The 14,967-nt window shown below is 42.0% G+C and overlaps 2 protein-coding genes across 3 annotated transcripts; both read right to left on the reverse strand.

The window, feature by feature from the left end:
- Positions 1-1,320: 1,320 nt before the first annotated feature.
- On the reverse strand, positions 1,321-8,430 carry LOC112246706 (cytochrome P450 2J4-like). 2 transcript variants are annotated; one of them, XM_024415196.2, is made up of 10 exons: positions 8,324-8,430; positions 7,835-8,055; positions 7,223-7,388; positions 5,862-6,011; positions 5,028-5,188; positions 4,696-4,872; positions 4,291-4,470; positions 3,842-4,027; positions 3,538-3,679; positions 1,321-1,878 (listed from the first exon to the last, which is right to left on the reverse strand). In XM_024415196.2, exons 2-10 carry the CDS (start codon positions 8,030-8,032, stop codon positions 1,703-1,705), a joined length of 1,536 nt encoding a protein of 511 aa, XP_024270964.1. In that variant the 5' UTR covers positions 8,033-8,055; positions 8,324-8,430; the 3' UTR covers positions 1,321-1,702. The 2 variants fall into 2 exon arrangements, with proteins under 2 accessions (XP_024270964.1, XP_024270966.1); XM_024415198.2 differs by having other exon boundaries at positions 3,842-4,029; positions 4,332-4,470; positions 8,324-8,428.
- A 105-nt stretch (positions 8,431-8,535) lies between these two features.
- Positions 8,536-13,995, reverse strand: LOC112246707 (leukocyte elastase inhibitor-like). The gene is made up of 7 exons (XM_024415199.2): positions 13,847-13,995; positions 13,442-13,700; positions 13,122-13,259; positions 12,784-12,901; positions 12,522-12,664; positions 12,042-12,206; positions 8,536-9,192 (listed from the first exon to the last, which is right to left on the reverse strand). Exons 2-7 carry the CDS (start codon positions 13,691-13,693, stop codon positions 8,749-8,751), a joined length of 1,260 nt encoding a protein of 419 aa, XP_024270967.1. The 5' UTR covers positions 13,694-13,700; positions 13,847-13,995; the 3' UTR covers positions 8,536-8,748.
- Between the last annotated feature and the right edge of the window lie 972 nt (positions 13,996-14,967).

The raw sequence follows: 14,967 nt of genomic DNA on the forward strand, positions 1-14,967 counted from the left end.
GATGCTGCATCCTATTTTGAGCAGCGTGTTCAAAGAGTTATACACCACACCTAACGCACTGCAACTGCCTCTGCATTGCAATGCTGCAAGGCAAACGCAGCATTTAATTGGAAATGAATGTAATTCTGATGTACCAAAATGCGATGACTTATAAGGGCACAGAGCGAGACCCAGATGCAGACATGGGAGGCAGACGGTTCGAGTCTCTTGATATTTATTATAATCCAAGGGACAGGCAAAAGATCATAAACTAGGTCATCCAGGAGGTACAGAATGGCAGGCAGGCTCGAGGTCAGAGCAGGCAGTATGGTCAGGCAGGCTGGTTCAGAGTCAAGGGTCAAAACTGAGAGGACTAGCAAAAACAGAAATAAGGAAGAAAAAAAACCAGGAGCACAGAAAACCACACTGATTGATTTGACAAGACGAACTGGCAACAGACAAACAGGACACAGGAATAAGTACCCAGGGACTAATGGGGAAAACAGGTGACACCTGGAGGTGGGTGGAGACAATCACAAAGACAGGTGAAACAGATCAGGGTGTGACAATGATGCTGTCGGTGTGTTCGAAGTGTAAATCATGTAACGCTAATTCATTTAAAAAATATTTTGTCAGTATACCATGAAGAATAAAGGGATATAGTTCACAAACTGCATAAGAAACTGCAGTCTATAGCATTAGGTTCACACAATGAAGTACAGTAATTAGCTAATACTGATTAAGCCCTGAATGCTGATTGGCTGACAGACATGTTATATCAGACCGTATACCACGGGTATGACAAAACATGTATTTTTACTGCTCTAATTATGTTGGTAACCAGTTTATAATAGCAATAAGGCTCCTCGGAGGGTTGTGGTATATGGCCAATATACCACGGCAAAGGTCTGTGTCCAGGCACTCCGCGATGCGTAACACCAGCCCTTAGCAGTGGTATATTGGCCATATACCACAAACGTCAGAGGAGCCTTATTGCTTAAATCTACCCTCCTGCCTCTCCTCCAGGTAAACTAATGCGCCTGGGAGAGAGCTTGACCAGGATGGAGCTATTCCTCTTCTTCACCTTCATACAGAGGTTCTTGTTCTCCATGCCGCCCAGAGTGAAGCCCGTGATGGGACGACAACTTTGGCGTCACCCGTTCCCCATGACATCTGTGCCACCCCGCACCAATGAGAGGGCACGGGTCCATTGAGATGGTATGGTTTCTTCACGCCACAGTAACAGTTAACACAATTACATGAGAAGTTTCACTCATCATCAATAAGCTCATAATAATCATACACCCTGTTTTGGGAAGTAAATAAGTAAAGTATTTAGTATACAATGATTTCCAGAAATATAATTTCCAGTAAAAAAATTGAAAGAATTTGAATGCAATTCTAATACACCACTCTTACAATATAAACATCATGATGCACCAGCTGGATGCTGGAATTCTCTCCACCTCTACCAAATATTTCCTCAGTTAGAGTACAAAATATTTTAGACAGGCTTGACAAACAATGCTATTTATCTTCATCAACCAGTTCATGCAGGGCCTAGTCCTACACAAATTCATATCAATCGTATTTTCTTGATTCCTCACATCCTCCCTCCTCGTCTCCTTCTTAAGGCACATTCCTCCAATGTATTTTGAGAAGGAGGCAAGGAGACAGAACACAAGGAAACAACAAAATACAATAGAGATTCACCCAAGGTGTCTCATCGAGGCAAGGCACAGATTTTGAAGGGCTTTGGTCCACTGGTGATGCCCACCTGGCCCTCCAGGCCCAGCTCCCAGCCCCGTGGAGGTGTGAAGGTGAACCTCTGGAGCAGAAAAGTGAAGAACAGAAACAGCTCCATCCTGGCCAGCTGCTCCCCTGGACACATCCTCTTACCTGAGAGAGAGTAGAGCACACACACAGATACCTTTAACATGAGGATGGAGTGTGTGTGTGTGTGTGTGTGTGTGTGTGTGTGTGTGTGTGTGTGTGTGTGTGTGTGTGTGTGTGTGTGTGTGTGTGTGTGTGTGTGTGTTTGTTCTCCACTCTTCCACCCTCCGTGTCTTGGCAGAATCTATGGAAAATGAAAACCCAAACAATTCTGTTTAAAGACCCTGCAGTAGCACATTTGATTTTGAACAACCATTTCTCTGGTAGGGAGGATTGAAGGAAGATAGCTTTGTGATACATGTTTGGGAGACAAATTAAGGGTTTCTGTTATGAATTAACAGTAACATTTTACATTTTAAAGGGTAATGGAAACAGAAAGTACATCTAAGCAAAGAGATGTATTCAATCCACTAATACTAAACATGTGCATTTAACATAAACACATCTCTACATTTAGTATTTTGATCATTGACAAGGTTTATTTGAGCTATGGTCAGCGCCATTTTAAATTGCCATAGTAACGACTGACGCCAGTGCGTCACTGGCAGGAATCATCAAATTGTCTGTGGTGTTGAGGCTTCGAACACACCGACAGCGTCATTGCATTTCGGTACACCAGAATTACATTGATTTCCAATGAAACGCTGCGTTTGCCTTGCAGCATTGTGTTGCAGAAGCAGTTGCAGTGCGTTCTGTGTGATGCACACGGTGTGGTGCAAGCTATACTGTTACTAGCTGCCCAGTGTAGTTACCATTCCTTTCCAATAGATGGCAGCCACAGCTAGTTGAAGTCACTGCTCTAGCGACAGGGACACGGGATTAGTGCGCGTTGAGAGTTATTTTATTTTATAAGCAAGTTTCTGGTTACGCTTGAACCTGTCGTTATAGTGGACAAGCTAACTAATACTATTTTTACAAAAGGCGCAGGCACTATGCCTTGAAAAAAAGGATAGATTTACTAAATGAACTGGTTTTATTCAAACTCTATGTAAATGCCTTTGCTTCTGGGTATGCGCGCCTTAGGGAAGAAACGACACACACCGTACACCTCGTCTAATTCTCCCTTGTGCCCATAGGGTGAACTGGCGATAAACTGCCAGCCTGTATGGTAAGCAAACAAAATCATTGAAGTTTGTCTGATACCGAAACTAAATCACAATGTATCTATGAGCACGCCCCGTTATTGGTTAGAATGAGATTTCATAAATCATTACGCTGTCTACGATTAGAACTCCGGTCGTCTAATCGATGGTAAATGTCTTACCATCGCGCCAAAAGGCGCTGGTGAAACACATCGTTATAAGATACTGATTATATATTGTAACGACCCTGGGTTTATAAGCACGGAAATCAACCCTGCCGCACGAGCATGCTTTTGTGGCACAGTCGATGGTCCTCGGACTAGAAGGTCGAGGGTTCGAGACCTGCTCCCTGCTGTTTCATTACAATATATTGAGCACCTAACCACTACTGACATTAAACTTACATTATTTCATTCTCTGTAATAAACTAATTCTCAGACTCGGAGCTACTCTGTAAATTTAGCTATTTTTGGGAGTTCCAAAATTCTCTCCTGCCAGTGATGCATCAATGCTAATATGGCGATGTACAGTTCAAATCCTAGTGTTTCCATTCCCCTTTAAACGCATGTTCATAATACATTACCTATAGAAAATGGGATAAAATTGTCTTTTTTGACAAATTTTCCATTTTTATCCAGGAAATGTCCAGGATTGAACTGGTTAGGGGTTGCATACTCATCTCTGTCCTGTAGGATTGGTTTTAACATTGGAAGCACCATCATTCCCTGTGCAAAACAGAAGAGTCAATTTGTCAAACATCATTGCCAGCAAAACCTTCAGTGTGAAGTCAACATGCACTATTGAACCAGCACGCATCAACTCAAACATTCAGTTGATCATGTACTCCAGCAGTAGAATCACAACATATCCATCGACCCTACACCCACCTTGGGCACTAGATAGCCCGCCACGGTGGTGTCCTTATTGGCCACTCTGGGAGGCGTGAAGGGGACGATGTTCCCAAACCTCTGGATCTCATGGATCACAGCGTAGGTATATGGCATGTCTGCTCGGTCATCCATTGAGGGCTGGCGTGCCGAACCTATGACCTCATCGATCTCCGCTTGCACCTTCTCTACGGACAGAGTCAGAATGAGGAAGTTAATGATTGGCTAGGGCAGATGGCTGAATAGCGCATGCAATATAATGGATTAACAAAGCCATAAAACAAGTCATTTTCCTGGTAAACACTAGGCTATTATAACAGAGTATTGTTAGGGCCTGTTTACGCTTAGCGCCTATTTCCTGAACACAGATGAAGCCTAGTTCTGGATTAAAAAACATGCTCAATGAAAATGTTCTATTGTATCTGGGAAACCAGCCATTTGAAACCAACATTTTTTAATACTAATAGATGTGTTCCTGCCAGTGTCACACTTTGAATGTCGGGGTACTTGGCCATGTACAGCATTGCCCAGAGAAGGGTGTTGGACGTTGTTTCTGTCCCGGCACCAAACAGATCCACCACGCAGTGCAGCAGGTTCTCCTCAGTGAAGCCAGCCGCCCCATCCTGATTCTGTAGGGGGAATGGTCATCAGGTGATGTTAAGTTGAGGGCAAATCATCATGCATTGTCAGGCTGTGGGGAGTTTGCTGACAAAGTCATATTAAACCACAAATGTACAATTTTCTTGACAAACTATATTAACACGGCTATCGTAATTCTAAAGAAATGAGAGTAGATCACAGGGAGTAACTGTTAAAGATAGAATAGAGCTGAAAAGGTCAGGCTGTGGTATTACCTTCTCTATCTCTTCCAGGTAACAGTCTATGTAGTCTCTGGGGTTGGACGGGTTCCTGTCCTCTTTGTGTTTCTCTACTTCCTCCTTGATAAACTGCTTTATGGTACCAAGGTTGATAAAGGCTGATTGGTGCCTCCCAGGTAAATAGTGCAGCAATGTGGGAAACTGATTATACATCTGTCGAAAGAACATGAAATTAGCCTGAGATGGTAGATTTTCTGATTACAATGTGTGTCCTTGCAGATGCTGTGCACTATAATTCACTTTGCCAAAGAGATACACTGATCACCCAACAGAGAATAGCAGACACGTCTGTGTCGTTGTAACCATACCCGTCCACAGAAGGTAGCAGGCAGCTGTAAAATGTCCTCAGAGCATTTCAGCATGTGTTGGAAGTGGTGGTCGTTGTATTCAAACCTACAACCAAACACCAGGGTGCAAACGATGTTGGCCACTGCATTGTTGGTGATGTCTTCAGGGTTAAAGGGCAGGCCTGAAACAGTTCAGAGGTTGGGTCAAAGATGGTGGATAAATGAAGATGTCTTACTCAGACAGTTTAGACACAGATGGAACAATGAGCCAGATATTTCACCGGATGTATAAGTGAAGCAGCTGGTTGACTTTTCCAAACAAAAACAAATACGGTGATGAGAGGAAGCCCAGTGGCCATCAGTGGGAGATCATGGACCGAGATGGATTGTGGCCAACATTATGAAACATTTGATCTCAATACAGTTTTCTGTTCCAAAAACTAAAATCTGTTATGACCAGATTGGACTCAGTTTTATAGATTTTACCCTTTGCAAAAAAAACAAAAAAAAAGCATTGTTTAGAACTAGTGCAAGGGTGAATTGAGTTATTGCACATGCACACTTCACAGAGTAGGTGTTCCCCAATGGAAATATGCAAATAACTACATCTCAAGTTGTAAATGAATGCTATGAACAAGCAAGTAGAGAGAGGATACCTTGATCAAAGACTGTTGGAAATTAAAGCTAAGAAACATCTGGACTTCACAATAGCAACGTTTTGGGTTTGAATGCCAGATAGCAATTAACCATACAACAACTAGCCATTCTGGATAAGAGTGCCAGTTAAACAACTGAGACTGTGGTTCATTCCCTGGTTTGGGCACCATAAAAGTGTAGCATAAACGCTGACTTCACCTCTCTCTGCCAAGTAGACATCACACAGGAAGTGGGCTTCCTGGAGGATGGAGGTCTCCAGAGTCTTCTTCCCCACTCCAAAGTATTTGAGCGTGGACACGGCAAAGCGCCTCTGCTGTCGCCACATGTGACCGTTAGAGGAGATCAGGCCTAGATAACCAACCAAGACATAGAGACAATGACAGAATTACTAAGATTAAATATAACTAAATAAGACCCAATATGATTGTGTGGTTCTGCCTGATGGGTCATTCTTGAATTGTGGTGGTATTGTGGCTTTCCGATAACTTTGGCACCATTTTGTAAAAACACAAAAACGTGACAAATAATACATCTACTGCTGTTTTATTTAACTGTTATTTAATGTGCAAACCAATGTAAGTCCTTTATACTGAAAAACATATATTTTTATGTATTGTAGAAAATACTGGGGGCTAGCTAATTGGGGCGGCAGGGTAGCCTAGTGGTTAGAGTGTAGGGGCGGCAGGGTAGCCTAGTGGTTAGAGTGTAGGGGCGGCAGGGTAGCCTAGTGGTTAAAGCGTTGGACTAGTAACCGAAAAGTTTCAAGTTCATATCCCCGAGCCGACAAGGTACAAATCCGTTGTTCTGCCCCTGAATAGGCAGTTAACCCACTGTTCCTAGGCTGTTATTGAAAATAAGAATTTGTTCTTAACTGACTTGCCTAGTTAAATAAAGGTAAAATAAAACAATTACTTGTCCCACTGGTGATATTTAGAAGTGTTGTGAAATGCTTTGGGGATTTAGAGATATTATTTTGAATGCTAGACAGTGAAAAAAAAGTATTCATGTCACGTTTGTCGTATAGAGGAGACCAAGGCGCAGCGTGATATGAATACATTCTTCTTTTAATAAAGAAAGAACACTAAACTAACGCTATATAGAACGAGTGCTGACATGCAACTACACATAGACAATAACCCACAAAACCAAAACAGCAACCTGAATAGGATCCTCAATCAGAGACAACGATAAACAGCTGCCTCTGATTGGGAACCAATTCAGGCCACCATAAACCTACATTACCTAGACATACAAAAAACCCATAGATATACAAAAACCCTAGACAGGACAAAAACACACATACCCACCCTATCACTTTAGTAAATGTTTTTTAAAGGATTGTGACCTCCATTCTAGAAAATGTACCAAAAATGTCTCATTGGTGTTATTACTCTTACTGGTGGCACAATGTCATACTGGTCAAACTTATTTCAATTAATTAAACCAAGGTTTCCCAAACACGGCCATGGGGCCCCTCCTGGGTGCACATTTTGGTTTGTGTACCCGGGGGGGACCCAGGAGTTTGGGAAACCCTGCATTAAACTACCATATTAGCCTACCCAAGCCTCTGCTTATCCTGTCGTTCAGGGGGTAAGATGGCCGATCGGTGAAGGCATCGGCCTGATCCACAAAGGCTTCCTTAAAGCCTCGGAGACCTGAGAGGAGCACACAGCGGTTCCCTCCACCCAGGTCTAGTGTAGTCACATCCCCGTAGGTCTCTACAAACTATAGAAAACACACTTTAGTGAGCATGTCACACTAAGCACACTAATTACATCATAATTTATTAGATAGGTTATCTACAAAAAAAACGGATGATTACAGAATGACTAGATCCAATTGGTCACTGAGTATAGCATATTTTCTTTATGTGGAAAAGCCTATGGAGATGTGGGGGGAAAAAATGTGCTATCTAGAACCTAAAAGGGTTCTTCGGCTGTCCCCATAGGTTAACTCTTTAAAGAACCCTTTTTGCATCCAGGTAGAACCTTTTTGGGTTCCATGTACAACCCTTTCCCCAGAAGGTTGTACATGGAAAGCAAAAGACTTCTAGCTGGAACCAAAAAAGGTGTTCCTATGGTGGACAAGCCAAGAACCCTTTTGTAACCTTTTTTTCTAAGCGTGTATAATTTGAGCAGTTACACACGACCTTATCTCTCACGTGTCCTTACCTTTTTAAAGGAGCCTATGTGGTCCTTGATGCTGATATTCAGCATATTCCCAACAAAAGGCAGGGGGAAGGGGCCTGGTGGGTAGTTCTTAGGCGGCAGATCATGGATGTACTTGGTCACCAACAGAACCAAGAGGAACAGGAGTACCCCCTTGGTATCGATCCACTGTCCCACCAGACAGACTAACGCCTCCAACATGGTGGAAACCCTCACTGAACTCTCTGGTAATGCGTACAGAGGCAGTAGAAACCCTGAGTATAAGTCTTTACTCTTAAGGCATGTATTAGAAGATCACATGTGGTCAGCGGACAAAACCGTAAACTTTTCTCTAGAATAAACAAGTCTTATTCTGTAAGAGAACATAAATCCATGGAGGACTGCAGTGATATAGAGCAGAGTTCAACAACTTCTAGCTTTCACAAATGTAAACACATTCCTTGCCTCTCCGGCCAAACCAATGAGGAAAAGGTTTCCTAAAATGGTACTTACATTTGTAGTTTTGTGTGACCCAGATGTCTCAGCCTGTTCAGACGGACTTTTACTGGGGCAATTCAGTCAGGGATATTCGTACATTTGTTACGCAATAGCTGCACAATGAAGGTCTCTGTGATAGGCTAGTTACACAAGGGAATATTTGCCTGCAATGTGCCAATACAGATTTCTACATTCTATTTCCTAATATTTTCCACGTGTAGACAATCTACATAGAGAAACTTTCACTTTATTATACCATTGATGATTTTCAATACATTTAAATATCACAAACTATAAGCACGTGAGAGCTATATTTACATAACAATACATAACAGCACTATCCACGTAGTAAAGGTTCACAAGATCAACAACAATCAACTAAACTGTGAAGGGCTCTCTTGCATTACGTAACATGTTTTTCAAAACATTATTTTCCCTTCCTACAGAAATCTTCCCTCCCTGTCACCCTCCTCAGGTGAAGAGAACCTGCCCAGAAACAGAATGGATTGGGTCTGGTTGTGTCTAATGAAGAAAATAAAGGGGTGGTCTGCCGTGAAGTAATGCATGTTACTGAAACCGTACATTTTGCCCTCTGCCCCTGTGGACGCGCCTGCCTCTGTGCCTCTCTCATTCACGTCTACGAAGGCCTTGTGGGCTACAGTGGATAGGTAGACTTCCTCTTCCATCGCTGCACTCATCCCAGATAGGTCTGCTCTGTCCTGGTCGAACACATTCACCATGCCCAGCAAGGCCAGGGGTGTGTTCAGCTGATAGTCCTCCTGCAGTTTAAACTTGGGGATTGAAACCTGGACTTTGGTCCTCGTGCCCATTTTCTGCCGTTTGGTCCACTTGTGGATCCTCTCCGGTGTCAGCTCTCTCTCCAGCTGTGTCAGACAGTGGAGAATGACAAACAGGGGATGATGTAACCACAGGAGGTTGGTGGCACCTTAATTGGGGAGGACGGCCATGTGGTAATGGCTGGATCGGTATACGTGGAAAAGTATCAACAACATCAAACACATGGTTTCAATGTGTTTGATTCCATTCGCTCCGTTCCAGCCACTATTATGAGGCTGGACGCCCCTCCACTGGATGTAAAACAGCACAACTCTATATTGGCGGTAAATGGACCTTGCTGCCAGTCTTACATACAGTATGTTAACGCATTTAAAAGGTAAGTAGAGATGTGTTATTGTAGTCAGTTTGTGGAGAAATTTGCTTTGTGACATATTACTTTCCAAGCAATTAAATGACAGCAGAGGTTTTCACAATATCTACATATGAGTGGAGGCTGTTGAGAGGAGGACGGCTCATAATAATGGCTGGAACGGAGCAAATGAAAAGGCATCAAACCATGTTTGATGTATTTGATACCATTCCACTGATTCCGCTCCAGCCATTATCACGAGCCCGTCCTCCCCAATTAAGGTGCCACCAACATCCTGTGCTTCATACTGGAAAAGTTGTGGATGTATGATCCACAGAGTATTGAACCATGGTCTTCCACGCAACACAAGACTAATAGTCCTCTGAGCTGTCGTGACTTGACTTTAACATTAATCTGAAGACTGTTATTTATCTAAATTACTGAAATATGTTTAATTGTTACCTAATTAAATGAATCATGTAACGAGTAACTCATTAGGATCTGGGGCACCATGAGAGCGGTTCTTTAAAGATTTACCATCTCCCCAATTAAACTCTAAAGGGTCTTTACCTATCACATCTATAAACAGTCAACTTATTAATCATAACCTCGTATCATATTGTCATTCTGAACAGTCGTAACCTCCTTGCATCTGCAAAAACCCGAACCTTACTTCAGTACTACACAAATTGGTATATTTATTTACTAGCTAATTAAATGGTAACACAGGATAAACATACACAGTTAATATGTTAAAAAACAGGTCCCTAGCGGAATGACAACAACGTGGCTGCTTGTTACAAAAGAGATGGAGAGGGAGGGAGAGAGCGGGACAGAGACACTTAACATTGGTCCTTTCAGAAACTACTCTCACTTACAGTAACCATATACTTTGCACACGAACCGCTGCCTTCTTTGAGTAAGAAATCATGAATGCATTTACATGAAATGCCTTGGTTCGCCGGATCTCTCTCTTGGAAAGGGAGTTGGGCCTATTCGCGGCACACTTGTAAGGCTCTGATTGTTCAAAAGAGTTCCAACAAGTCTTCTACCTTTGTTCTCCTCTGTAGTTGTCTGGTATCTGGTGACTTGTCATGTAGTCCTGAACAGAACTACATTGTTTATTTTTCTTCCATTTGAAGATGCTTCTTTGAAGATAGGCTAGCCAGACGTGTAGATGGTTCCCAGTGGGGTCATGAGAGTAGCGTAATACGATTGTTTGAGCAGAGTATTAAAATGGTCCTACTTAAATGTGCTTTCGAAGATACTTTACTTAGGACAGCTAATCAGCCATACCAGAGATTGTCCGGGAGGTGACTTTATCGTCTCTACCTCATGTTGAGATTCACAGTTCAAACTACTTTAAATGTGTAGCTGCAGCTTTATGCTTTTCTGGTCTAGTATGTTAATTTCTTGACTCATCATTTATACAGTTTGTTTGAAATGGGCGGTTCCGTCAGGCTGACACACTCTCTGACCTCACTCTGGGGGCGTGACTTGTCACTTGTATAAAGTTTTATGTAAAATAATTATCTCCTATAGTTTCTCAAATCACATTCCTCTCTTAACAGAAACACTTTCATCATTTTTCATATTACATGCACAACGCATAGTATGGAAACTTCGTACATGTAGTGAGTATACTTTCCAAGTTACAGTATTTCCTTCATAACATTTTTAATGACATCACAAAATAACAAACAAAATTACATTAGTGTTCTGTAGATCGCCTCTGACCATTCCCCACATTCTATGTTAGAAATATTGTTCCAGTATTTGCTTTTGAACGTGTTAGAGTTTCGTCAGGAAAGGTCTCTTGAAACAAAGGACATGCCTTGGTGAATATTGGAGAGGGAGACCTGAATCTTTGTTAGTTGAGAATGATCTGTTAATTGAATGATTAGAATATTCCGCCCTGAAACGTATAATTGTAAGGAATTGATTAGAATGTTTGAAATCATAATCAATAAATGTGTAGTCCTAGTCAGAATTAGGGTAAAACAATATGTCTTTATGGTATTTTAAAACACAGACTGTCTGAGCTCGGTGCCGACCTGACTAGAGATTTGGGAGAGAACGGGGAGTATGTCTCAAGGACAAGGTCACTAATCTCTGTCGCCTGGGTAGTGAGACAGACAGTGTGTGTGTGTAGCAGGACATTGTGTGCATGTGTGTGTGTATGTGCATGTTGTGTGTATGTGTGTGTGTCTGGTGTGAATGTATGGGCGTGAGAAGTCAGTATAAAATGAAGGTCTTTGTATTGTGCTTGCCAGAACGTTCCCGTGAATAAACCTTTTTGACTATTTAGCTGGGCCTCCGTCTGTTTCATTCGACCAGGATCTTACAAATTCTGGTTTGCAGACAGAGTAATATAATTCAATTGGGTTATGTACCTTGAGAACATAATTATCTTATCAATCTTCTCCCCTTGATTTATGACAGGACGTGAGTTGTTAATCACCACTAGCTCTTTCCTCCCTATGATTGAAGTTATTCATTGCATACCTGATCTGACCTATTTAGATTCTCATGGACAGTCATGACAGAGCTAAAGGCTGGGTCAATAGTGGTTTTGGCTACACCTACCTCCAGTAACTGGTCAGGGTAATTGGAATCTGCAGGCAGAAGGAAGAACATGCTCAGCTCCTCCCCTTTATATGGAAGCTCCAGGATTTGGAGTTTGAACTGGGGTATGTAGTTGTATGGTAACTTCTTGACTTGAACCATCATCTGCACCTGTCTTTTCTCATTCTGAAACCACACAAAAGAGGCAGGGTCATACATCAATAATCACAGTACAAAAACACACACACACACACCATAGATTCTGCCAAGACACAGAGGGTGGAAGAGTGGAGAACAAACACACACACACACACACACACACACACACGTAATCAAGAACCATGTTTAAGGACTGTATTTCCACAAGTTGTATGGCTTGAACAATTGGCGGGGCTGGTTGCAATTATGCAATTGTTGCAGACAGTGGATTTTCCACACTGATTTCAGAAGTATGTTTTTATGACTCAAATGGAGGATTTTCAGACACTGTAGTTCTCTCACCTCATTGACTTGAAAGGTGTGTTCCATGGTATCAGCTTCATGGAACTCACTTATCCATTGTGCTTTAAAGTAGACTGCATTCACAAGAACCAACCTGGTCATGCTGCTTAGAGTGCCAGGTTTCAACATCACTTTAATTTTACCTGTAGATAAAGAACACAAATAATTAACGGATCCAACTACTGAAGTTGGAGCAGACACATCCTTACATTAACGTATAATAGTTAGATTTTACACTCCTGATTTACACCAGTCATCTTACTGTCTGTTTTCTTTTCCACCCAGCTGTTGATTTGTGCTCTGGACTCCTCTGCAGCCCCTATGAAGTCCATAGCCTTCAGCTCTGCATGGTAGAACTTCTGTGTGGCTTCAATGAACTCCTAGAGGAAGCCTAAAGAGTCACTCTAAACTAAAGCAGCTGAGCGTTTTACCAAACAGTCTAGAGTAGAATATTTCCAATGGTCATGAATTTATTTCCTATATTTACACAATTCTCAAGTTAGGGGAAAGAGGAATGTCAACATTTGCAAACAAGGCAGTGATATTCAGTAGGATTACTGCCTGCTGCTAGATATTTGGGAAGTAGCTGGTCTAACTCACTGGGAAGAAGTTGAAAGTCTCTTCTCCACACAGGCAGTTGACCAGTTTCAATTGGTATGAAGCTGAGGGTTTGTTGATTTTTGAGCCGAGTTTTTGAAATTCAGAGTGGACATCAGTGGCAGTGTCGAGACACAGGGTCTAGGAATAGTAGAATGAGTGAGTAGTATCTCTTACACACACTTACCAGGTTGAGTGCTGTGGCAAAGACAGACAGGGCTGGTAAATTATTATATACACATAGAACAAAATTGGTTGCTTGTGTGTGTGTGTGTGTGTGTGTGTGTGTGTGTGTGTGTGTGTGTGTGTGTGTGTAGGGCTACCTTTGCCATCTGTTCGGCGGTATCTCCTTTGGCCCCCAGATAGACCATGGCCAGAGCTGAACTGATGCTCAGAGGGGAGAAAAACATGTTTCCATCTGCATGGTTTTCACTCAGTATACGGTAAAGGTCCAGACCAAACGCTGTGTTTGAGTTCCGAACAGTGGATGAAGGGTTGCTGAAAGGTATTGCCTCACCGTCTTTGGACTTATTTGGACTTTGTTGCCGAACGCAGCCGCTGAAACCAGATCCCATCTCAACTCTGAGAAGAATTATGGATGAGAAAGGCTACTCATCCACAATTGTTTTTAATGACATCAATATAGATTATATTAAACAGATGTCTGTCTGTAAACAATGGCTGGTTGCGGGACTATGGAAAAATAGAGATAAATATAGTCTACTTACATTGGTGTTTGTCGTTGCTCTGAAACCCCTTTTCCTTCTACCGTTTATCAAGGAGGACACTTATTTTCTAAGTGGGAGTGGTTGCAGGAGAAGGAGATGAGGATGTGGTTTCACTTTTCTCAGTGGTTCCCTCTCCCATCGACTCTGTGTCAGTATCATAATCCTGGCTTAGTTACCACTTTACAAGCTATAGAAATAGGCCTCATTGTAAATATACATGTATCTATGTGGGTCTTACAGGCACTAAATGGTATTTTGACCAACCATATCAGATCTTTCCACTTCAGATCTTTTTCAAAGCTGATCTGATTTTCTATTCCCAAAACTAGATTATGAACAGAGTTGACTAAGTTTTGTAGGCTTTACCCTTTGTAAAAGTTTATTAAAACCGAGTTGTTAAAAGGAGTACAAATGGTAATTGAGTTTTTGCACACACGCACTTCAGAGTAGGCGTTCCCTAACGGAATTATGCAAATACATGCTAGAACGCGCCAATAGGCTCGTACTTGACTCTGCCCCCCTTCTTGCTTGTTTTGCCCACTATGACTCATTTGTTCCCATTAGAAATGACAGGTTGTGGTCTATCTTGGTTGAGCTATAAACATCTTTGGTTGGGCGTTGCCAAGATGTACACTCGTTTGAATTATTAAATGGCGACATCATGTGGGCAAGGCAGAAATACACACAATGAAAGCAAGGTGGAAAGAGTTTATGAATCTATTTCTTTATTTCAAATCCCTAAGGTCGAATTAGCAAAATACAAAAATCTCCATACAAATCCATCAGTTTAAACTAGAGATATCTGTTTTTTGCATTGGATGCATCTCAATCCCCTCTGGAAAGATGAGACTCACGAACACGATGGTGTTTTGCTATACGACCCCCACAAGCTTGTTGGGACTCCTCTGAAGTCGATCTGCCAATTTATGTCTGTAGTGTCCGAACAGTTTGGGCTACACGCTAATATGACCCCTCTGTGGGTGAGACTCTCACAACAAGTACATGTCAGTTGTTTTCCTCAAGGACTAGGACTCACAAGACTCACAAGAATGGAAGTATATAGAGACTGTTTGGTGGCAAAAAAATAATGTCCAAAATAAAAACAAATGTTTCCTGATCTT

This window comes from Oncorhynchus tshawytscha, linkage group LG06, assembly GCF_018296145.1.
Source record: "Oncorhynchus tshawytscha isolate Ot180627B linkage group LG06, Otsh_v2.0, whole genome shotgun sequence".
Taxonomy (NCBI): Eukaryota; Metazoa; Chordata; class Actinopteri; order Salmoniformes; family Salmonidae; genus Oncorhynchus; species Oncorhynchus tshawytscha.